The 23,235-nt window shown below is 40.8% G+C and overlaps 1 protein-coding gene and 1 long non-coding RNA gene across 3 annotated transcripts in view; both read left to right on the top strand.

Moving 5' to 3' along the window:
* Positions 1 to 16,199, top strand: part of LOC125284447 — a 28,288-nt gene extending 12,089 nt beyond the window's left edge. The window contains exons 3-4 of the long non-coding RNA XR_007191864.1: positions 13,685 to 13,904; positions 14,446 to 16,199. This is a non-coding gene — a long non-coding RNA (uncharacterized LOC125284447). The remainder of the gene's footprint in view (positions 1 to 13,684; positions 13,905 to 14,445) is intronic.
* Positions 16,200 to 17,995: 1,796 nt separating this feature from the next.
* On the top strand, positions 17,996 to 19,269 carry LOC125284461 (calpain-1 catalytic subunit-like). 2 transcript variants are annotated; one of them, XR_007191866.1, is made up of 3 exons: positions 17,996 to 18,074; positions 18,243 to 18,435; positions 18,580 to 19,269. XR_007191866.1 is itself a non-coding variant. In XM_048228415.1 (2 exons), exons 1-2 carry the CDS (start codon positions 18,150 to 18,152, stop codon positions 18,615 to 18,617), a joined length of 324 nt encoding a protein of 107 aa, XP_048084372.1. In that variant the 5' UTR covers positions 18,006 to 18,149; the 3' UTR covers positions 18,618 to 19,269. The 2 variants fall into 2 exon arrangements, 1 of the variants encoding a protein (XP_048084372.1); XM_048228415.1 differs by having other exon boundaries at positions 18,006 to 18,435.
* Positions 19,270 to 23,235: the final 3,966 nt, after the last annotated feature.

The raw sequence follows: 23,235 nt of genomic DNA, 5'->3' as shown, positions 1-23,235 counted from the left end.
TGCTGTGCACAAGCTCTGTGGCTGACTCATACATAGCACTGTTGAGGGAGAGACTGCACTTGGAGTTTGAGTGCCAATCTACAACAGACAACGGAAGCTTCTGGAGTTCATGGTCCATCTAGTCGTTCTCACACACTTGGCAAGTGTTATCAGCATTCAGGTATGTCTTCACGTCGATGATGTAGGCCCTCTTGCGCTGCATCTTCACGATGTCAAAGCCTTCACCCACCAGGTCGTGGCCTGGAATGAAAGGAGCATCCATGCACTCATCGGGGCTGCCCTTCCTACAGGTGCAGAGGGCTGGGCTCAGGTATGCCAGTACCAGAAGAGCGCCCAGGGGCATCAGGTATGGACGGGAAGACAGCGGACGATATGGAGCCATTTAAAGCCTAAAGTTTCGAGAGGCAAAATCCAAAATCAAACTCTGCATCAAATCAAACATAATAAACATAATGTGTAACAGTTTATTTAGCAAAATAGAAAATCCTCTTTCAGAAGATCTTCTCAGTTATGCTTCTCTCAGTCTTGTTCTCAGATCTAAAAGTTTATCGCTAGTATAATTCGGTGTGCAAACCCCATTTCAAGAAAAGTTTGAATTATTATATAAGAATAATTATTTAACTAATTGCTTTGGAAACTTAACACAGTTCGCCAATTCGTAAATAAATGCAATCTGAAATTATGCAAGGAGATATTAATACTATACAGAAACACCACCAGAGTACTTTGTCTCCAAGCTCAGCCCAGATTCCCCCCCCCAACCAAACCAAACCAGTAGAAATTTAGCAGAAAAGACCATATCCCAGATTGTTTTTGAGAAAAACAGAGAAAATGGACCATCCAGATTTATCACTGGATAGTGCAAATGCAAACAATGGTAAACTTGCCTCTGGTAAACATTTTTTTCATTCAAGTCAGTCTGTGAAAAAAGTAGAAATATTTTCCAGTCAGTTAAATTAAGGTTCAAGAGAATGAAAACATCACAGTTACTCGTTTTTAAGTACTTTAGAATTAGTATATCAAGTCATTTCAAAAAGAGATCACTAATACATCAGATCAGTAAGCCGTGACTACCCAATCACTTACCTTTCTTTGCTCTATGCAGCACTGTATGATATCTGACTTGTGTGCAGGTGAGTTCAGCATCGCTTATATAGAGAATACTCTGACACGTAAGTCAAGGTCGATTATCTTTTCAAAGTGAATGTTATTGAAGTAGGTCCCACCCATGTTCTTTGCAAAACTGTGCAACAAGACATGTAACATTCCATGTTTTGAATACATTCACCAAAGCATTTCTTTTGTAATGTCTTGGCAAGTGTTTCCCTGATACTGTAGATTCATTTGCATGGATGAATTTTGAAGCTTTCTTTTCCTTTTCTTTTCTATGGTTATGGATATAGACGGGTCAACATAGGGTTCAACCTCAGAAGAAGATAATACATGTCTTAAATGGTATTATAAGTCATCTATAGGTTAAATGCTTTTAGAAAATATATAGTTTAGGGTGTTTAATCTGTTTTCCCTGGACAGTACAAGACAAAAGTTGTGGGGGAAAAAATATAGGTTAAAAACTAGCAGAATGAAATTATGTCCATCACTCTCTATGCTTTGAGTAGACTGAATTGGCAGCATGGTCAGGAAGTTGTTGAGGTTAGGTGTTTTTTTCCCCATATATAGGCCCGCCTAATACTTAGTAGACACGTTTATCCATTTAGCGACTTACATCACAATAAGTTAGTAGTAAGCCAGTAAGCCAAAACAATACACAGATATTGTAAGAACATCAATTATAAGAAGAACATTTAAGTTTAGAAATTGGCTAATCATTAACATCAGTCAGCATTGTCGCCGTCATCATCATCATCAATCGTCATAAATCACATAAGAATTTACTACAGTAAGGCTCAATTAAACGAACTGATTTGATAGATGATATGTTAAATGTTTCTGAAATATACCAAGGATATCACAAGAACAGACAGCACTAGGTAGGCAATTCCAGCACTGAGGAATCATGAAGGAAAAGATAATTCTGTGATCTCGTCATGCTGAGGGAAGGTAGAGACAACAGATGCTCTTCATCACACCAGTGTAGTCGAGATGGGCAATTGAGCTGAATAGTGCTCAGATAAGATGGTGCTGATCCAATGGTTATCCTATAGGCGACAGTGAGATATTTATTTCTAGCAGCTATTTGTAGTCATTAAAGAGAGACTAGCTATAAAGTAATGTTATTTTAGTGGTAATGTCTGCAGTGGATAGTCTTCTCTACCTATAGAGGCTGTAATTAAGTTGACCTTTGGATTAAGACATCTTTGACTTTTAGGTGCCAAAAACCCTAATTTCTGCACAGTTTGGATGAAATCCAAACACATATAGGCTGCAGGTTTACATTTTTCCATTGTGAAAATTGTATGCTTTCATTTTCATTTCTGTGCCTTTTTTGAATGTTTCTGAGTGTGATACTGTAGTTGTTCATCCTGCTCTCCCACATAGCTGACTGCTGAGTGACATCCTCAGATTTGAGTTCATCAAATGATGTGTCATTGATCAGTACTAATAAAAGCTTTAGGTGTTGGCACGTCAAAAAAAAATTAACACAGAGACTTTGAACGTCAGAAAAAATGTTAAGAATGAAAACTCAATCACCTAAGCTAAACGATTTCAGCGGCAATGCTATGGCATATGCTAAAGCATCTATAGTATTATCACGGTATTATTTTTTAAAAATTTTTATGGTTAATCAGCAGAGCCCTCAAATCTTTTAGTATTATAATGTGAATAGCATAGTCCAGGGGTCTCCAACCTTTTTGGGAATGAGGGCTACCTGAAGACCCGAAATCATGGGGCTACTCATTTGAAACAAACAGACCCTCACCCCTTTTTTGCGAGGGTAGTCCTCCTAAATAATAGGCTTACAGTATGTGATTTTTACTTTTAAATTATCAATATTTTGTAGGCCTATAAGTCTTTATAACTGTATTTTCATCTGATTCTTCAATACTTTAATATCAATATGCAACACTACCAATATTTTTGTTCAGTTTGCTCATTTCAAAGTTTGCATGGGGAATCTAATCTAATTTTTTTGACCAAAAAGAAAAACAATCTTTTTGTGCAATTAATAATTTGGGTTACAATTTGTACCCAATTTACATGTATACCCACCATTATGGATTCAGGGGTTGTTTAAGTTCTGATTTCAGTGGACAATTCGGTTTTACATTTTTATAGTAATCGCCCCCACACCACCCTAACATATGAAGATGCCTTTTAAAGTTATTGCACACCTGAAATCTCTTCATGATCTGACAAAAAAGGTAATGCACAGTCCTGCTCAGGCCACAAAATTTTCAGTGCTATTATACGGCAGTAGCCTAGCCTGGCTAATGTCAGACCTCATCTCATTGAGATGGGATCTGGGAACTAGGCATTCATTTTCTCGTATTTGAAACGTGGTTTACGAATGCCCAGAGCCGTTTATTGGGCGCTACGAATGTCTATCAAATGCGTCTGTATGTAGCTTATAACGGCTTCGATGTGTCGTCATCGTCTTGCTGCCCTCCCTCCGTTCTGTGATTGGTCCCCTAACGGCTCCCACACATAGCTGGGCTCACGTGATCCATTGCCAAACTGAATTGTGGGTCCGTTGCGTTTCTCCCCTCGCTCGCGTTGAGGAGTTCAGCTGTTGCTGCACCGACAGACGGCACCGGCCAATCAAGCCAATCTACGGACGGCACCAACCAATCACATTATGATTTTACTTCAAGTCATTTGCATAGCTACCGTCGGGAACACCCACTGGCATGCGTTGACGGAACGCAGCTGTGTGTGGGAACCGTAACTGAGGCGAAAATTTGCTCCATGGAATCCAGGCTGCCTAGCAGTGTGAATAAAATCGTGCGCATAAGGCAGCATGGGAAAACCCAGGCTAGCAGTAGCCTACGGAGGACAAAAGGCCTGTGAGCTAAAGCAATTGTTTTCGTTCCTTGAACAATCATGCAAGAACCTTATTTGACGAACATGGAATGGCCACAGAACTTTTCCCCTTTACTGTCTATGCGTGCAAGCAGAGAGTATGTGCTCCACTTCTGTTTAAAGATTGAATGGGAAACGGATTTGGAGCCAAAGGTTAAAATTTAATGCAGCTACAATTTGTAAGGTATCCCCAATATCAATTTAATCAATCAAACAAATCAATTTATGTTTAACTTTGTCTAGTGTTCTCAGTGGCACAGAGAGCTCCTGTAACTGTTTAAGTTTCTATTTGTAGGAAACACTGTTGGCCAGTGCTCAGCTTCAGGTGAAATTAAACTAAAATGAAATGTCCTTTCGCTTTACCTGAATCTGTGTGAGTGTCATGAAATCATCATTTTCCTTTTTAGACAAAAGTATAAGGGTGTGTACTTCAGTCACCTGCCAGATGTCAAAATTCCTTCCACTTAATGTGCTATTGGAAATCTATTGTTTTGTATGCTCAGTGTGTGTGTGTGTGTGTGTGTCTTGAGGACAGACATATTTCTAATCTACAGAAACAGCTGAACTGCCTATCCACAATGTTTTATGGAAACAACTTTTTAAAAGGTTCCCTCACTGAAGATCTAGATCAGCCTACTTAAGTCTAAGATCAATTATGTGTGTGTTTGTGTGTGTGTGTGTGTGTGTGTGTGTGTGTGTGTGTGTGTGTGTGTGTGATTTTGGCGTTAAGTCGGGGAGCTCGAGGTACAAGTTTTTCAAACGAGTCACTGAGCATAAAATGTGATGCAACTTTGCGTTCAAACCATTTTTCTTGAGTCGGAGGGCGGGATTCCCAAATATCCGACGTATCATGAATGCACCATTACAATACCTAATTTGAGTGTGTGGTGTATAGTATAACTGTGTGAGTATGTTCCTGTGTGTGTGTGTGTGTGTGTGTGCCAGTGTACTGTATGTGTATTTGTCTCTGTACCAACCTGTGTGCATTGCCTGAGAGTGCATTGAGTGAGTGCCACCAGAGGTGGACGAAGTACACAATTCCTTTACTTAAGAGAAAGTATAGATACACCTTGTCAAATATTACTCCAATACAAGTGAAAGTTGCTAAGTCAGATTTTTACTTAAGTTAAAATACAGAACAGAAGTACTTGCTTTTAAAAAAATACTTAAGTATTCAGAAGTGCAAGTTGTTTTTTTCCTTTTTAATGTATTGAAATAATGTTTGTTTGGTCATTAATAGGGTATACATACTTTGGTCGGTCATAGGACTTGAAGAGACTTTTAGTTCCTTACACCCAGCTAAACCATTTGACCTATTTTCATAATGTGTACCACCACCCCCACCCCCCCAGCTACCACCACAAATTGAATCCAATTCTGTGGGAAACACTGAAATATGGATGATATCAGGTGCCTAAAAGATGTTTGGATATTTTGTGTAGCCTAGCCTACTTTTGGAAACAATAGGCTATGACCAAAATGGAGGATCTTCGACAGGACGTTCCAATAGTGGGTGGGAATTTTCAGATGGGGGTGGGTAGTCAGCGCCCTATATGGCTCTGGGAGTAATAACATTCAAATTTCCCTTATTGTGACGTCTCAATAAGGGAGATTTCTGACTAGCTCACAGAAGCGCATAGTTTCTGACATCAACCTCTCTCAACTAACCCATAAAAACTTAACTCAAGGTTTTGTTTCAAACCTGGAGTGTTTGTAGAAGCATCAGAGACCCAAATAAAAGTACAATAAATAAAGCATTTTGCATTATATGGCCCCTTTAATTTACTGTAGGCTGCGCAAACCACACGCCTTTATTTTGGGCAAGCCTGCATTCATTCATTCATTCAACCTTTATTTATTCTCGGAGGGTCATTGAGGGAAGCCCTCATTTTCAATGAAGCCGAAATTACAGAAGCGAAGCAAAGCACTCCACAAACAAGACAACATTCGAGGCCTTCTGTTGAAGAATTCTGTATAAAGCCTGCGCTGACAGTAATCCTCCTGCCCCTGATAGGCATACCACAGCTGTGGATAGTGTGGAATGTTCAAGTAATAACACAATCCAATGTGTGTCTCAATTGTCCCCCGCTGACCACCTCACACATTTCTCTAGATTTTGCAACGAACTTACATGACACAATGCCATAAAATATGCCAGTTTTAGGACACAGAATAATGTTTGTAATGATACCAGGTAGGCCAGGTATTGTCGAAGGTGCATGGTGAAGTGAAATTCTTACTTTGGAAAACAAACATTTGCCGATATCATTGCCGATCGTCAGAATATTGCAACAGATTCTGTGTTCTGGACTGTAGGTAACTTGTTAAGCCAGTGGTTCTCAAACTTTTATTTCATTCCCCACTTTGATCAAGGGGCATGACTGATGATAGTGGAGATAACGTGTTATCCCGAGGCTTTTGCAAGTCAGCATCTTCGACGGTAGTCTATTAAAAATATAAGTTTTCGATGTCCCAAACGGAGAGCCATACTTTATTGTTTTTAACGATCTCTATGCTACTCTCAAAAATGTAGGCATGGGGACATGATGAAGTAGGTTATCCAACTGTCGTGTGTTAAATTATTGTGATTACGAGCCAGTGGTTTTCAAACATTATGCGTGACTCGGACATCTAACTAAATGCAACAGGCTCATATCGTCCTCGCATTCGCAAAATGAGGACCAGTGTTTTGTCAAATTGCAAATAGCTATTCGTTTTAACTATTTTTTTATGATGGTAGCCTATACAAAAAGCACTTCATACTATCTTAATCTTGGAATATGGGGAGGGAAGTGGCTGCCTGCAGTCAGCCAAATATGAATGTAATTCCAAGGCATAAAGCAGATGTAATTGTTTATTGTACAGAAAAATAAAAATGACATGTCAAGCAGTCAATTGACTACATTGCAGTCAAAGTAGGGCAAATTAATTTACTTAAAACCAAAACGTGGGTCATAAGCCTCTATTAAGTAGCCTGTTAAAAAACGTCGCCAGATAGTATTAAATCGGCAACAACATTGTTTTCTGCAGAAGCCTACCCAAGGCTACAGATTAATTCTGAACAGTTATTTCTCTACTGACTCAATTATCACACCACTGTTTTGATTTGCGTAGTTGCGTTAACCCCAACACTGACAATAATGTAGACAGCAAATTTCGATTTCGATTTTCGTGTAGTCAAGCCTTAAGCCATACCCAAGTAGCCTAAATAATGTTTAATTATGCATGATTTATTTTGTTATTGAATTCGTAGGCTGGGATTACTCTCGGCAATTATGTAAGGGACGGCAGGCAGAGCGATGTACAGTGGCAGAGCGACGCACAGTGGCTGAAAGTGGTACTAAAGCTTCCGCGCAGCTTCACCCGCTGTAATCTTGTGAATGAAGTGGTCATTTGAAAGCGATGCCCACTGTAGTCTACCTTGTGCACAGAGAAAGCAAAAGCCAGATGTGTTTTTTATTCATACCATCAGTGTGTTGTTGGCACATTGTGTGCTTACTATTGTGATGGCTTGTGTTTACTGTTAGATACGAAAACACCATTTTTACGAAGGTGTGAAGAGTTAAGCAAGGTGTGTTAGCTTTTGCAAGAGAACTACAATGTTTTGCTGATTGGGTGAGAGGTTTTGCCATTTGTGTGTAGAGTTTTGCAAAAAAAGCCATAGTTACAAAAAATGTGCTTAAGCAACCAGAAAAAACTGTAATAGGGAGTGATCCGGCTCTCTGTAAACGGGCTCTGATGCGTTTACTAAACATCAGTGGAAGCTAATTGTTGCTGCAGAGGCAACGTGAACAAAACGCTCGCGCCCGGTATAGCCTCCTTTTGTGAGCGCAGATAGAGGCGTCTGAAATGTCATCTGGAATAGTGATGTGAGCACGGAGAGGAGAGATGCCTAGAGATGTCACAGGTGGGCCAGTTGAAACATTCAACTTCTGTTAGCAAAAGACGTTGAGATTAATGTAGCAACATAGCATTGGCGGTTTTGTATGTTGTTAAAGTTTTTTAGCCTACAATTTTATCATCGTAATAAACAACGCAATTTGGCACATAAGTTCAACATGCTACTATTTAGCCTACTACAGGGGTGGGCAAACTTTTTGGCTCAAGGGCCACACTGGGTTTTGAAAATTGGCCGGCGGGCTGCACAACAAATACCACCTCCCCCCCCTCCCCACCACGACACACACTTAAAAAAAAAAAAAATCATTTTTTATAGCCTATAGTTTAGTATGAAAAGTATTTCTTTTAAAATATTACTTGCTTAAAAATACTGCTAATTTTACGCTGTTTAACAAATGTATAAATTGTGCACTGTCGCTTTAAGACAGTCGCTTTAATTCACGTTTATTTCTCAATGATCTTCTGCCTGCTCCGCTATGGCTAGTGCTGTACCTATGGCTGGGGCCTCTCACAGTTTTTAAATGGTCAGTAGTGGGAACTACTGTTGCCTTCATGATTTCCTTTTAAAAGTTTCTTATAAGAAGGAGATATATATTATCAACAATGACAAGCCAGCTGAAACCTGCGGCTCTCTCTCCCTCTCGTGAGTGCAGACGCGTTCCCGATTAAATGGATCGCATAATGTTCACGTTAGATCTGCTGCAAAGGAGATAACTAAGAGTTAACTTAGTTTAACATGATGTTATCTCTATTTAACATGATGTTTTGACATTGACATTGTAAACGTTCTCTAAGGAGAGTGAAAAGCAGTTTGCAGTAAAGCTAACCAACGTCGTCTCCATCACAGGAAAAAAATAGTGAGCAGCCTGATAACCAAATGAAATGCTCGGCGGGCCGGATGAAAGTGCTTGACGGGCCACAGTTTGCCCACCCCTGGCCTACTAATTAATGCCTATTGTACTTTATTTTTTTCAAGAAAAAAGAAAGCCTTAATAAAATAACAAGTCATTCACGTTATAGTTTACGCACTGTCATGTCAGGGCTGTTTTGAAGACTGCCATTAATTTTGACTGCATGGGAAGAGAGCGCGTCTTTTTCAGGCAGACAGTGCAATTCATTTCATAATGAATCGAAACAAACTATGGCGCCTCGATATTACAGTTTTTTACAACTGTTTACACACGTTTTCAAAACTCTGTGTCTATTTTTCAAAACTCCACACACAAAACCAACAATTGCTCACACAAAATGCAAAATGCCTCAAATCTCCAGCAAAATGACACACAACATTCAAAATGTCATAAACACATCTTTAAATCAAACATTCGCCTCACATTACAAACACTTTTGTCATAATATGACATTTTGGATACATCATGTACACTTTTGCTCAAAACCTAATGCTCTTCTGGCTTTATGTATTTATGGGTTTATGTATTTATGTATTTATGTATGGGGCGGTGGTAGTGTAGTGGTTAAGGAGCTGGGCTAGCATGCTAGTAGCCTGAAAGTTGTTGGTTCAATTCCCGGCTTCCACCGTTGTGCCCTTGAGCAAGGCACTTAACCCCAAGTTGCTCCGGGGACAATGTAATCCCTTGTAATATAGCTGACATATGTAAGTCACTTTGGTCAAGAAGTGTCTGCTAAATGTAATGTAATGTAATAATGTAATGTAATGTAAATGTATTTCCATACAAGAATGGAAGTTACGGTATCTACAGAGAGAAGTTGAAATACACAGTAAAAATGCAAGCAATATTGAAACCAAAAAATAGGGATTTTTCCCAAATAATTTGCTGTTGTGAATACAGTATTTTACAGCCAACAAGAACAAAGCAAAGCAAAATAGACCACCAGATGAGGCAATGACCACCAGATGTGGAGTTCTGAAAAAGCTGCTTTTGCCTATGGAAATGACTGACTACTATCAAATTACTTTGCTTTTTCCAAAGAAAAGTGTGTGTGTGTTTATGTGTGTGTGTGTGTTTGTCTGTATGTGTGTGTGTGTGTGTGTGTGGGGGGGGTCATAGGTCTATAGAAAAATGACACAAAAACACAAAAGACACAAAAATATAGTAAAAAAGACAAGTTTTACTGTACATAAAGTCGACTTTTTGTAGAACATTCCTTTCAAAGTATCTGCATTGGTTCTGAAATCCTCTAGTGCCAGATTGAAAGGGTCCATACCTACATATAGAGTATCTTATTCATAGGCCTATACTAAGGCAATGACTGGATGGTGTTCCGTAAAGTAATGAGTGTTTAAACATGTAGATAGATAGATAGATAGATAGATAGATACTTTATTGATCCCCAGGGGAAATTCAAGTGAAGAGAGAGAGTGAAGCACTGGTGATTTAGTGTGGCATTTTGATGGGTTGTGTTTGAAAAATGAAATCAAGTTACTTCCTGTTCGATTTTTGTGTGTTAAGTAGAAAATTGTGTGTGGTGTTTTGCAAAATGTGTTTTAGTCAATTGAAAACTGAGTCAAACACTGAGAATTAGTGTATGGTTTTGCAGATTTGGTGTGGGGTTATGATGTTTGGAAGACATGTTTAGAAAATTGTGTGACAAGCAAAGATTTAGTGTGTAAGCATTTGAAAAAAAACTGTAAAGAAACGCAGACTCTTCATTCCGAAAGTCCACCGCACAACAGTGCAACGTGCATGTTCACATTTTTAGTAAGAACCCCCAAACTTGCCTGCTTGCCTTACACATCTAAGTTTTCTGACTATTTTTCTTACCGTCTTTTTTTCCTGCTGTGGATGTTATTTAGCTTGTAGAATTTTAGCTCTTATGTTCTGAACATCTCGCACTGCCATTGCCCGATGTTATTTCTGAGTCATATCACTCCATAATCTCTCTCTCTTTTACAGTTTTTTCTGATTGCTTAAGCACATTTTTTGTAACTATGGCTTTTTTTGCAAAACTCTACACACAAATACACCCAATCAGCAAAACATTGTAGTTCTCTTGCAAAAGCTAACACACCTTGCTTACTCTTCACACCTTCGTAAAAATTATGTTTTCATATCAAACAGTAAACACACGCCATCACAATAATAAGCACACAATGTGCCAACCACACACTGATGGTCTGAATAAAAAACACATCTGGCTTTTGCTTTCTCTGTGCACGAGGTAGACTATGTCAGTTTGAGGTCATACTTTTGTCATAGTTCTGTAAACATACAGGGATCCAAACTTCAAGTATTGGTGTTTATTTACACAGATCAAAACAAACATAAGTGTGTTTTTCCAAGTCAAAACACAAAATAGCAATTTCACTGAGACAAAACAAATCAGTCTACATCGGGTCGTCTCTCTCAAAATTCCGTCTACATCACATGCAATGTCCTAGTCCAAGGCACCGGGAAAAATATATTCTGGAATGACGTATCCAGGCCTGACATGACAATATCCCCACATGTAGACTGTTTTTTTTTGTCTGTAAAAGGGCTATTTCTTTCTCTTCTCACTCTTCCTGTTCCCTCCATTGTACCCATTGTACATTACCTGTGGCTTATTTATGTAGCTTAGGCTGATTGCAAAGTTAACTAATTATCTAAAACAGTTTTCACATGAGAAAGTGTGCCAGAGAGTTGGCAAAATAGTGTAAATAATAGCCATACATGTGTATGATTTGCCAGGAGTGTGTTGATCATTTGGAAATTGAGTGTAAAACAGTGAGTTGTGTTTACAGTTCCGCAAAAAGAGTGCTGTGCAGTGAAAGCTTTTAGTTTTGCGAACTCCGTGAGTGGTTTTGCTATAAGTATTAATAGTTTTAGAAATTGTGCTATAAGAATCACAGTTGTGTTTAAGCATTCAGAAAAAACTGTAAATGCCTATTCCCTGAATGGTAGGCTACAATGACTGGTTGTTTTATATATAATATCGAAACAAAATAACCCAGGCAGTCTCATCTACGAGATGTTTAGGCCTCCTCCAATACTGGCAGCTGGGCTCATAGCTTGCAGGTTTGCTTAGTGGCCTACCAAGGCGCCGCAACGAGACGTGACATGGGAGATGAATCATCGGTAAACTTGCACTGTAGCCATATTCTACATTCTAATTGCACACTGGAGAGGAAAAAATGCTGGTATGCTACGATAGGCTACTTAATTTAAACTTTTTGTTACCTTTAGTGTGTGTGTGTGTGTGCGCGTGTGCGTGAGGGGTTGCTCTGTGAAACATCGGAATACACGGTAAATGGTTGGGTAATGTTCACCTTCAAGTGAAAAGGCTGAGTCGGTCAAGTGTGTGAGTTGATCCTGGTGGATGCCATCAAGGCGATGTTTTTGGTCTCTTCTCTAGCAGCTCTTATGTCTTGGTATTGTTTCTGTATCGATTCCAACATAGTAACTTAACTGTTCCATCGCACATCACATTCTTGATTCACGGTGTGCTTTAGGCTGGCGATCGCACCGGTTCTCTTCAGGTATGCAATGAGCTCTTTGCAGTAATTGATCATGTCCACTACATCTTCAATGCCATCGGACTCAGAGTAACCCTTTGTACAGAAAGTATGTCTCAGCACTGTATTAAGGATGTGTGCGGAGCGCGGAATCCAGTGGTAGGACCAGAGTGCGGCCTTTATGTTCGAGCCCTGGTCACTGACAAACACTACTTTGTCTGTCTGTATTCCGTAGGACGTTAACCCACTGGTTATCTGCTCATGAAGGTTATTGCAGTTTTTTTTCAGGGTAGGGTCAAATTCCACCGTTGCCAAAATATGATTTTCCAGCTTCTACTGACTGATGTACTGACACATAAGGACTGTCCTCTTTTTAAATTCATCTGTCCACATATCTGTGGTTATGGCAATACCACTGTTGCTGCTTAAAGCTTTCTGGATGGCTTCCGAAAGTTTCTGCTTATCAATGGAAGCCTGCTTCTTTTCCCGATTGCACACAGTTTGCCGATGGGGTAAGATAGCACCAGCGTCAACGGAACCGAACTTGGCTCCGATGTCAATCAGCGTCTGGGCCACTTGGTGGAATCCTTTACCCGAAACTAACAAACGGGCGCATATCAATAGAGCACAGGTCCACACATGCATCTGTCAACTTTGATTTGACATCCTGTGGTACTCTGTTGGGATCTCGACGGACGAAACTTGTCAATGTGTTCGTGGAGGTTTGGGGTTTAGCACACATGTGATGTATTCCAGGCAGCAATGTATTCCAGACAGCACTTTTCTGACCTTTTTTTTCCTTGGTTATTAGTTCTTCCTTTTTCAATATGTCATGTACCACCTTTGCCTGCGCTGCCATCTCTGATAGTAGCCTAGGCCTAAACAAAGCAGCATGCATAGAAGCAACTAGGCCAAATTACTGCCTGATGAAAATTTGACTATTTCAAAGTGTGCTCGTTTTTTCGGATGTAGGTAACACAAAACAATGTATATATTTCAATGTATATAACAATGTATGTTTTCATTTGATTGGTTCAACCGCCACCCGCCTGAATTTAATTAAAATATTATATTTCTTCACGTCATCCTGTAAATCTGTAAATCTCTGGCTTTGGGCCATTTCATACTCCATGGAAGGTATGCACTATTGGCAACAATGTCATTCGTGCTTGTTTCGCTATGAAACGGCCATTTCCCACTTCGCGCCACACCTTTTTCACCCCTGACCAGTTTGCATGCCTGTAATTTTATCTCTATTTTTACACTCTAACTATCTATTACATCTATTGTTATGACCGATCTATTACAACTATTGTTATGATCTGTTACAGAACTAGTGCTGTCTTGCTATGAATTGTCTGTTTTTTTATCTTGTTGTTTACTTTGCAGGTATTTGTGCTCGATTTTCCCCCACGCCTATGTGTGGACCCTGACTATCAGGCCTTAATGCGGCAGGAGTTCCACCGCGTGGCTGTTTGCCTTGGGGTGGACTACCTCTCCATTGCTGAGCACTTCCATCCTCACAACAGTCAGCTTTGGTGCAGGGATGGCATCCGCCTGAGTGATGATAATGGCATGCCACGCTTTGTGGACCTGGGAGATGTGTGGTGTAAGTGCAACAACTTCATTAGCTTTACTTTTGTAAGTGCTGTTCTTAATTATTTTTTGTAAATGCTGTACAGTTTCTAACTAGCCTAGAAATCTAGACGCAGAAAATTACATTTGCTGCCAGGGCTAGTCTAGCAACGCTCCAGAAATCGAAACTTAATCAGGCCATTGAAATCCTGTATAGAGTCGTTAGGTGGGCTTAACATAATGATTGATGACAGAATTGCAACGGTTTGGCTTGAATTCCCTGCTACTTGAAAACAAATAAGATGGATGTTGCTGCTGGCGAACAGTGTGACACGAGTTAAGCTTTTATTATGTTGGCAAACGTTTGAACTAGCCAACTAGCTCCGCTGGTGGGAAACGCATGGGACTCATTAGTGCTGCCGCTGTCCTATTGCGTGCAGATGGAATTTGAAAGACAACTGATTATCCCGCCCCTCGGACTGAGCACTGCGAACGGTGAGTGCCCAGACCCTACATTTTAATGTGGGTCTGGCTCGCCAGGCTAGTTTCTAACTGTAATCTGGTGGAATTTTCAGGGACTGAGTGAAGGTGTGAGGTGCCACATTGAAGGTGTTGATGTCCTCTGCTTCCCCAAGGCACTTCTGAGGTCCAGAGGTCCAGATTCAGTAGGTGCTGTGTCTGGTGATGGTGGGTGTGTGTGTGTGTGTCGTGGTAAACGTGTCTGACGTGGTGGCATGAGGGAAGGGGCAAGTGGTGGTTTGTTTGAGGGTGTCCGTAGTGGGAGACGTGGTGGCGTGAGGGAAGGGGCAAGTGGAGGTTTGAGTGAGTGTGTCCGTAGTGGGAGATGTGTGCGGCGTCGGAGAAGAGGTGGTCTAAGTGAAGAAGGCAGGGGAAGTGTTGTGTTCAGTGGCATGGATGTCATTGACATTGGTCAGACAGGTTTTATGAGTCGTGTCAGGGAGTTGTCATTTGGAGGGGATGAGGTGTTGGGAGAGATCTTGGCTGCGATGTGAATTTGAGCTGTGGGCCTGATATACCAGTAGTTAGCCCAGTGTATAGACAGAAATTGAAAGGTGGATCAAAGTGTTATAAATGTGTTCGTTAAATACGGACAATAGACTATGTACATGTGTCAGAGTGTTAAACAGCAATTAAACAGCTTTTGAAAACAGTATAGACCAGAAAGGGTTTTGGGATCTAGTTGCCAAGTCACTAAATTGGCCACATGGTTGTCCCTTGGACCTAAAAAAAATCCTCTTCTCCTGCAAGTGATCTGAAAAGAGAATCATCAAAATGTAAGAAATCTTGTGTACAGTGACATTAACACAGCTGATCAAAAGTAGTCTCAACAATGTAATCCTGAAGAGTTTGCAAAACATGATGATTTAGTAGGTTCTGAAACTGATACTGGTATAGGTCCAGATTGTCTAGAGAGTGCCAACTTGTTAGACAATGGCAAAGTTGGGGACAACTTAGATAATAACAATAATGTGGTATACAGTGATATTAACACTTTGGCTAATGAAAAGCAGTCTCAACCGTGTAATATTGAAGAGTTTGCAAATGATGATGTAATAGGTATAGATTCAGGTAATTCAGAGGGAGCCAAGGGCAAAGCTGGGGACAACTTAGATAATAACAGTACTTGTGACCGCACCAACGATTTTGATGTAGGTAGCAGTGGCAGTTCTGATGAGTGTGACCTTATGGTGGAAAGTGAAGTGGCAGAAGAGGAACATGTAGATGCAGATGACAAGCTATCGAGTCGAATTAGTGAAACAACTTTACATACTGTATTAAAACAAGAATCCTCTTTAGGTCCATTTACATATAAGTTAGAAGAGAAAGCAGTATTTACATTAGAAAGACATGAGTGGGAAAAAGTTTATAGAAGTAATGATAATGGTATTTGTTTCCGAAATAACAACTGGCTGAATGTATTTGCAGGGAAATTAAAGGAGTCTAACCCTTATTGTGTGTTAATGTTTAAACGACATTACTTCTGCAAGGCTAGTAGAAGAAATTCAGCTTTGCCGTTCCTTAAAATTTGTGGTTACTCTGCACATAAATCGTACCCAGTTACCTTTAGTATAACCATGGAAACAAAACATGATCTTAAATGTAATGTGAGATATGCAGGGAATGTTAATCATGTACCAATATCTGTGAAGGCACGGCCATTCAGAGGCACACAGCGTAAAAACCTAACTAAGCATCTGCAGCCATTGAAACCTTATGAAATGTACTTAAATCTTTTATGGAAAGGCAGACAAAAGGTCACTGTCAGCCTATAACAGAACCGGTGTACTTGGGAAAATCAAGTCACGTCTGAGATGTGAGAAGCTATTAGATGAAGATTAAATGAAAGCTATTAAATTAAAACTTTTCTTAAAATAAGTCAAATGATTTCACGAGAAAGCGTTAGGTAAGTCTCTTTATACTGAAAACAATACAAACTATTTTATTTTTTTATCTTGATATAAGATTAATAATCTTGGTTAGATTTTATTAGATAAGCAGTTTTTGCAGTGTGGTGGTGCCCTTCTGTCAATTCCTTTAAGTTTCAGCTTTGCAACCATACTCCCCCGGAACCCAAAGACTCGTGGTTTCCCGCACTCTGCCTGGCGGGTCATGGGAATTACGCCGCCGGATTGCGGGTTGGCATCGTTTACGGTCGGAACTACAATGGTATGTGATCGTCTTCGAACCTCCGACTTTCGTTCTTAATTAATGAAAACATTCTTGGCAAATGCTTTCGCTTTCGTCCGTCTTGCGCCGGTCCAAGAATTTCACCTCTAGCGGCGCAATACGAATTCCCCCTGGCCGTCTCTCTTAATCATCGCCCTGGTTCCGAAAACCCACAGAAGTCCTATTCTATTATTTGGTCTTCAGGCGCCTGCAGTCTTCAGGTGTGCTACTGCCTTTGAACACTCTAATTTTTTCAATGTAAATGCATGTAAATCAATGTAAACCCACCACAATGTAATCAATCAATGTAAACCCACCACACTTGCCCTCCAATGGGTCCATGGGGCCCATGGGTTTAGGATACGCTCATTCCAATTACAGGGCCTCGAAAGAGACCTGTATTGTTATTTTCCATGGAGCCCCATATGCCCCCGGCCTGGTGGTGGACTTGCTGGGGCGGGGAGGTGGTTTCCGACCGCGAGGTACGGCCGGGGCGCCTCCCCTGACGGGTCTTGTATTCCAATCAGCCAATGCGGACATTTTATCATTGTTTGCAGGAGACACGCAACGTGGGTGGTAGTAGTTTGGTGCGAGTTGTTTGGTCTTTTGGCGTGCACTCCATTCGCTCCGTGATCTCCTTGCACTAGAACTGTTTTATCATTGTTCGCAGGAGACACGCGACAGTAGCGAGGTTGTAGCAGCTGGCCCACTTCTGTGTTTTCCTCTGCTTCTTAAAAGCACTCTTGTTGTTCAGTCATGAGCGGTGCGACTTTAAGTTTAATATATAAATTACAAAGGCTACCGGGGAGGTTTCCTTAGGGGTTTTCCTGGGGATTATTATTTTCTCTTTTGGGGATATTTTTATTTCTACATTTTGCCTTTTAATTGTAAATCTAAAATGTAAACTCAAAGCGAATTACGTTTGTGCGCTCTGGTTTTGGTTCTTTGGTTACCGTGATTTCCCTATCTATTGTGATTTTGTATTTGTTTATCCACACTGGAAGCTTTAAAGCAGTCGGCCACGTTATAGTAGTCAATAGTACAGTAGTTAGGATTCGCTGTTTGGTAGCCTAACTAAAATGTCTTCTTAGCATTTGAGCAGCTTACGATAGTAGCCTAAAGTGTTTAAACCTGCTGCTGCATAGTTGAAATAATAAGTGTATTGTGTGCAGGAATACTGTTTTTGGGTTTATTGGGTTTATTACACAGAAACAGAAATAATGAAACATTTAGAGAATGAACTACTCATAATTGAATGAACTACTCAAAGCTGAATCCAGGCTATGACAGTGTGCCATGAAGTGGAGAAACCACTAGTTACCTTAAAAAATATATTTAGTACCCATTTATGCAAGTCTTACTATGTGCAGTTGACTACTTTGTTTGATGCATCTCGCTTTGCGAGAGTTGGGTGGTCCCACAGTAGTTGTGTGAGTGTGTGTGTGTGTGTGTGTTTCCACCTTCATGCCAGCTCCTCGGAGTGGGACTCTATCGACCCTGCTGAGCGAGAGTTCTGGTGAGAATCTGACCTGCACACACCAACATATGTACAGTATGACTAAGAAATGGTGGATTACATGGGATTACTATTATGATAATAGACAAAAACCAGCGAATGTATGTAAATCTCTCCCTCTCCTCCTCTCCTCTCTTATCCTCGCCTTCTATCCTCTCCTCCTCTAAGCATTTCATGTGGTTTGATAAGTTCAAGCGTCAGTTCTCGTGGCTGGAGATCTGTGATATGACAGCGGACGCTCTGAGTGACGACAGCAGCTTCTGGAACACCATCAAGTTCCCCGGCACCTTGAGACTCATTCCAAAGTTCCATGGCACCTGGAGACGCAGCAGCATGGCCGGAGAATGCAGGAACAAGCCCAGTACGACACATACACAATGCCCTCCCTTTTTTCTGTCCTCTCCCTCTCTCTTTCCCCATTTCGCAGACACATTCTGCATGACCCTGACGATAATGGAGAGTCTGAGCACCTGAGATAAAGGTGTGTGTTTTCTGTCTGTTCCAGGACATGGAGATCTCTGCAGCACCTTGGATTTGACCTGATCCCTTTCTTCGTTGCTTTGGACCACTTTTGGACACATTACATAGTTGGTAGAGCTCAATGCGTGGGTGCGTCTGTGAGTGAATCCGCAACCTACAGAGCCGCAGATCAACAGAGGTCAGATCATATCAACAGAGGTCATCTCTCCCTCGATCACTCTGCATTGTGTATGAAAGGATGGACGGCACAACCGAATATAATTTTGTTGCTTTATTGCTCTTTGAGTCGCCCACAACAACAAATTTGTTGTGCAGAAGTTGGCTGGCCTGTTGGTGTGTAACATTTGCCTAAATGCATATTTTAGCGTAGGCCCACGCCAAAGTAGCCCTTGTTTTTCTAACATTCAAACAGTGAAATTTGATGAATGTTTTTTTTTCCTTTATTTAACCAGGGGGGTCATATTGACACTGTAGTCTACAGTAGTTTTCAAATGGTCGCAAATATATAGTATAGATAGATAGATAGAGATACTTTATTGATCCCCAAGGGGAAGTTCAAGGTCTCAGTAGCATACAGACATCACACACCTGCACTTACAGCTGAAAAAGTATATAAATATAAAAAACTCCACTGCACAATAGACACTAGAAGCAGTGGCGGAACAAGTCAGAGCCGGGCCGGGGGCGGGGCACATGACTCATCATAAGATAATTTTACATAGGCTACACATGCCCGCAACAGCGGGTCTTACAAGTGTCAGTGCCACGGAGAGCAACTATGTAATTTTGAAGTCCATCGAACGTACATGAAGTGTAACCAAGAGAACAACAAAAACATTAGGCTACATGACCCCTAATAATAAAACAACAATAATACGCAGCACTATTTGAAGGGCATACGACGAGCCTTGTGCTCCTTGAACTTCGTCCACGATGCTCTGTGTAGGCCTATGTCCATTTTCTTTGCTCTCTCATTCTCTATGGACAACATGGCAAGTCCACTCAGTCTCTCCTGTCCCACTGTGCTCCTCAAGTGGTTTTTAATGGTCTTTAACTTGGAGAATGAGCGCTCAGAGGTTGCAACGGTGACAGGAAGAGTCAAAAATAAAATTAGGGCGGTGCAAATCTCACTGAATGCAGAAGTTACTGCTGGGTGATTGCATTGGCGGAGCGAGGGGGTGGCTTTGGGGGCTCAAGCCCCGAATCTCTTTTTAAAAGCTCCGAATCTTTTTTTGTATGTGTTTTCAATTTCCAACGATTTCTAATTTAACTTCCCCTCGGTTTCTCTATAAATGTTACAAAATGTAGCCTAGGCCTACTATTACTGAACAAATATCCCTTACTTTCAAAGCCCAATATTGACAGATAATCTGTTTTCTCACACGATGAGTTTAGGCAATGCCAGAGCCGAGATGTAGCGGTTTACGTCATAAACCTGACAGGAAAGTTCAGAGCGGCGCAGTCAGTTTAAACAGCAAGCCGGTAAGAAAAACTATTGTCAAGACATTAGGCAATTAGGCTACTGTACCCCGGAATACAAAAATAAACTTCAGAAAGACAGAACGTTTGTTGTACTGTATTCTGTAGTCTGTAGTCTCAATGACCGAATCAGTATACCTGTTGTCAGTTGAGTTCGTTCAATTCATCTATTGTAGGCTAGTAGCCTAGGCAAACATGAAACGGAGATGTAACGTACCGGCGGGATTTTGAACTTGCATGTTTCATGCATTTTAGGGCAAAAAATACCATGGGATTGATGTGTTCTCCATTTGAGGAACGTAATCAATTGCGGACGTGCACAGACTCAGACACAGAGCACATAGGCCTAGGTTAGGCTACTTTCACTTTCTACTGTAGATCGCATTCATTAGGCTACGTAAAAGATGCTTCATACCAAAACAACGATCAAACATTATCAAATGTATCATGACGTGTTGTCACAAAGACTTACTCCAATTAGAAAATCGAAACCAAAATCATGTAAGTGTTCTCTCATTGACGCCTGTAGGAGACAATATCGTTGATCCAATTTTGTAAATTTGCACGTCGTAAAGTTCAATATGAGAGTTAAAATAAAGCCAGTCATGCAACAGAACATTTTATTCAATATTTTACACCTACTAAATCATCAAAGTAAATTTCAAAACTTTTCAGCAACCGTGAGTCATACCTCGTCCTGACTGGGGCAACCTATAAGCCTAATACGTCCCACTCTGATGAAAATGATTGAAAAGAAACCGTTTGCATGATCTTAGCTCCTCCGCCTTGTGCGTGGGAGAGGCCCGTCCCCACCTTACCCGGAGGTGGGGGAGGCCCTCCCCCCGGCCCCTGCGGGTCCCGGGCCGGGGGCGTGCCGCACCTCCCGCACCCCCTCAAGCTCGGCCCCTGACTAGAAGATAAAAAAAATACTAAAATACTAAATACTAAATAAACTTAATCAAATCAAATATCCACATAGTGTGCTTAAGGATGATCAAGCATGAGGCACTTACAGTGACAGGGCAGGGACTGAACCTGTAATTCTGTATGCATGGTAAGGTGCTCTATGAGAGTGAGCCATGGTATATTTTTAGGCCGAAATGTTTTCTGCATTTGTCTACTAGTGTAGGGTGCCTGCATCAAGAAAAGTTATCAAAGGAAATGGCTGAAAAGCTGCTCGGGATGTTTCTCTGTCATGCAAGCAATATGTAAGCCAGGAGTTTTATGGTTTTAGATTTGTACCATAAGAGGAAGTTTTTACTGTAACATACTGTGGTAAGGGATTACATTGAAAGCATTGTGCACACTAGTACTAGAGTAATACAACAGTATTAATATGATTGACAGCTGTGGGCCTATAGGGTCTACATTTCATACATTCTACATTTCATTTTTGGCCTTATCTAAGAAGCCCCTCCCACATCCCCAGCCAAAACATTTCACTGACTGACTCAACATAGAGAACAGCAAGTTAAGGGTATATTTTTTTCTAATGTGTTTTATTGTGAGACATGCGTTTCGTTTGGAGCGGCTACAGGCTATCAAAAGCAGAAGATTTTGGTTTTGGTTTTAATTTAGTTTTTTTTCGACTGTTCGATATTGCTAAATGTTGGGACTGATGGACACTGAAATCAGGGGGGTATTTGATGGTTCACTATTTCCACCCGCTTATTGCGAGACAAGGCAGCCGCAACGTGTGCTGTGCTTTAATGGAAATCTTATTGTGCAGCCAAGTAGCCTAATTTTGAGTTATTTTAATTATGTATGTATGATTTAGGCCTACTTTTTATGAAAGCCGTAGGCTGGAATGCCTCACGGCAACAATTGTGTTTAAATGTAGTAGGCCTAGTAACTGCTTGAGGAACTGGCAAGCTCAGAAGAGGGCGGCAGGCGACTGGTAGTTTGAGAGCGACATGTTGGAGACCCATGGTGTACAACAACTTTTCATTGGCAACAGTAGGCTTGCAACTTTGAGTTGCAAGCCTACTTGAGTTGAGTATTAAACCTACCAAGAGCTATTTTCTTTCATTGAAGTAAATCGAAACAATGTCTTATAGTGCTTGTGGACTGATAGCCCTACTGGTAGGCAATTATTACCCTGGCTTGTACACCGGCTTGTATTTGGGCGCCAGCCTTTATTTATCCGAATCGACCATGACCCAGTTATTTACGTTATCTCTCCTTCTGATGATTGGGGTGAGGCTAGGAAACTGCTGTCCATTAATACAGACTCTGCACTGGTTGGTAGTTCCTCATTGTAAGGTCTGTCAGGTGCTTTTTTGACTAAATTTAATTGAGACATAGTATGATTAATCTGACAATGTAAAGCACTATCCAGATTGTACATGAAAAAAGGTTATCATGTATGGATTCCCAAGGGTCCAAGCTTTCAAATGGTGTATAATATTACTATGCTACATAGCAATATGGTGCATACAATTGATTTAGAATGTTTGGTAGTGGGGTAGTGTGTCATAAAAGGCCACCCGTCTCCTAACAGGTTTTAATATGTTAGTCTGCTGTTACACGGCTCTTCACAAGGCAAGTAGAACGCTCCATTGACTTGAATGGGATTTCTCAAAGTTCTAGCGGTCATTATTTCTGAGAAAGGACCACTGAAAAAAATAATGACCGCTGTCAATGGCAACGGAGTTTGTGCTTCTAATTCAAGTATTTCATATCACTACGCAAGGACTGGAACTTCATTCAAAAGTGAAAGCAGCAAGTAATAAGCGGGATTATGTAAAGAACGCTCCGCTGCGCGTCGGGGTCCGGTTCACCCTGTCGGACTTATTTTCCCAATAATGACTGGCGTTCTATACGTTATTCCTTACATATCATATATCTTGAAAGCTTGTCTTGTGGTATTCTTATTGGTATAAATGTATTCTTAGTGTTCATTCCCTTTTAGTAGCTAGCTGGTGGTAAACAAATAACGTTATGGTTTTGCCGCACTCTTTATCGTTGTCGGTCATACGAAGTTTTACTCGTAGTTTTGTATCGGTTTTTTGTGCACCACCAATATTTCCTTCCTTCCACATACACAGTTGGCACAGGGATTTGGGGTTTATTTGAACCAGGGGCAGAGCTAATGATTCACTCAGGACGAGGTATGACTCACGGTTGCTGAAAAGTTTTGATGAGGGGGGCAACACCTGTAGTGGGCCTCTACATACTGTTGGTGTTTATCCCAACAACATGT

This window comes from Alosa alosa, chromosome 19 (assembly GCF_017589495.1).
Source record: "Alosa alosa isolate M-15738 ecotype Scorff River chromosome 19, AALO_Geno_1.1, whole genome shotgun sequence".
NCBI lineage: Eukaryota > Metazoa > Chordata > Actinopteri > Clupeiformes > Clupeidae > Alosa > Alosa alosa.
Note: the sequence above shows the minus strand (reverse complement) of the source record. Positions and strands in the feature narration are given on the sequence as shown.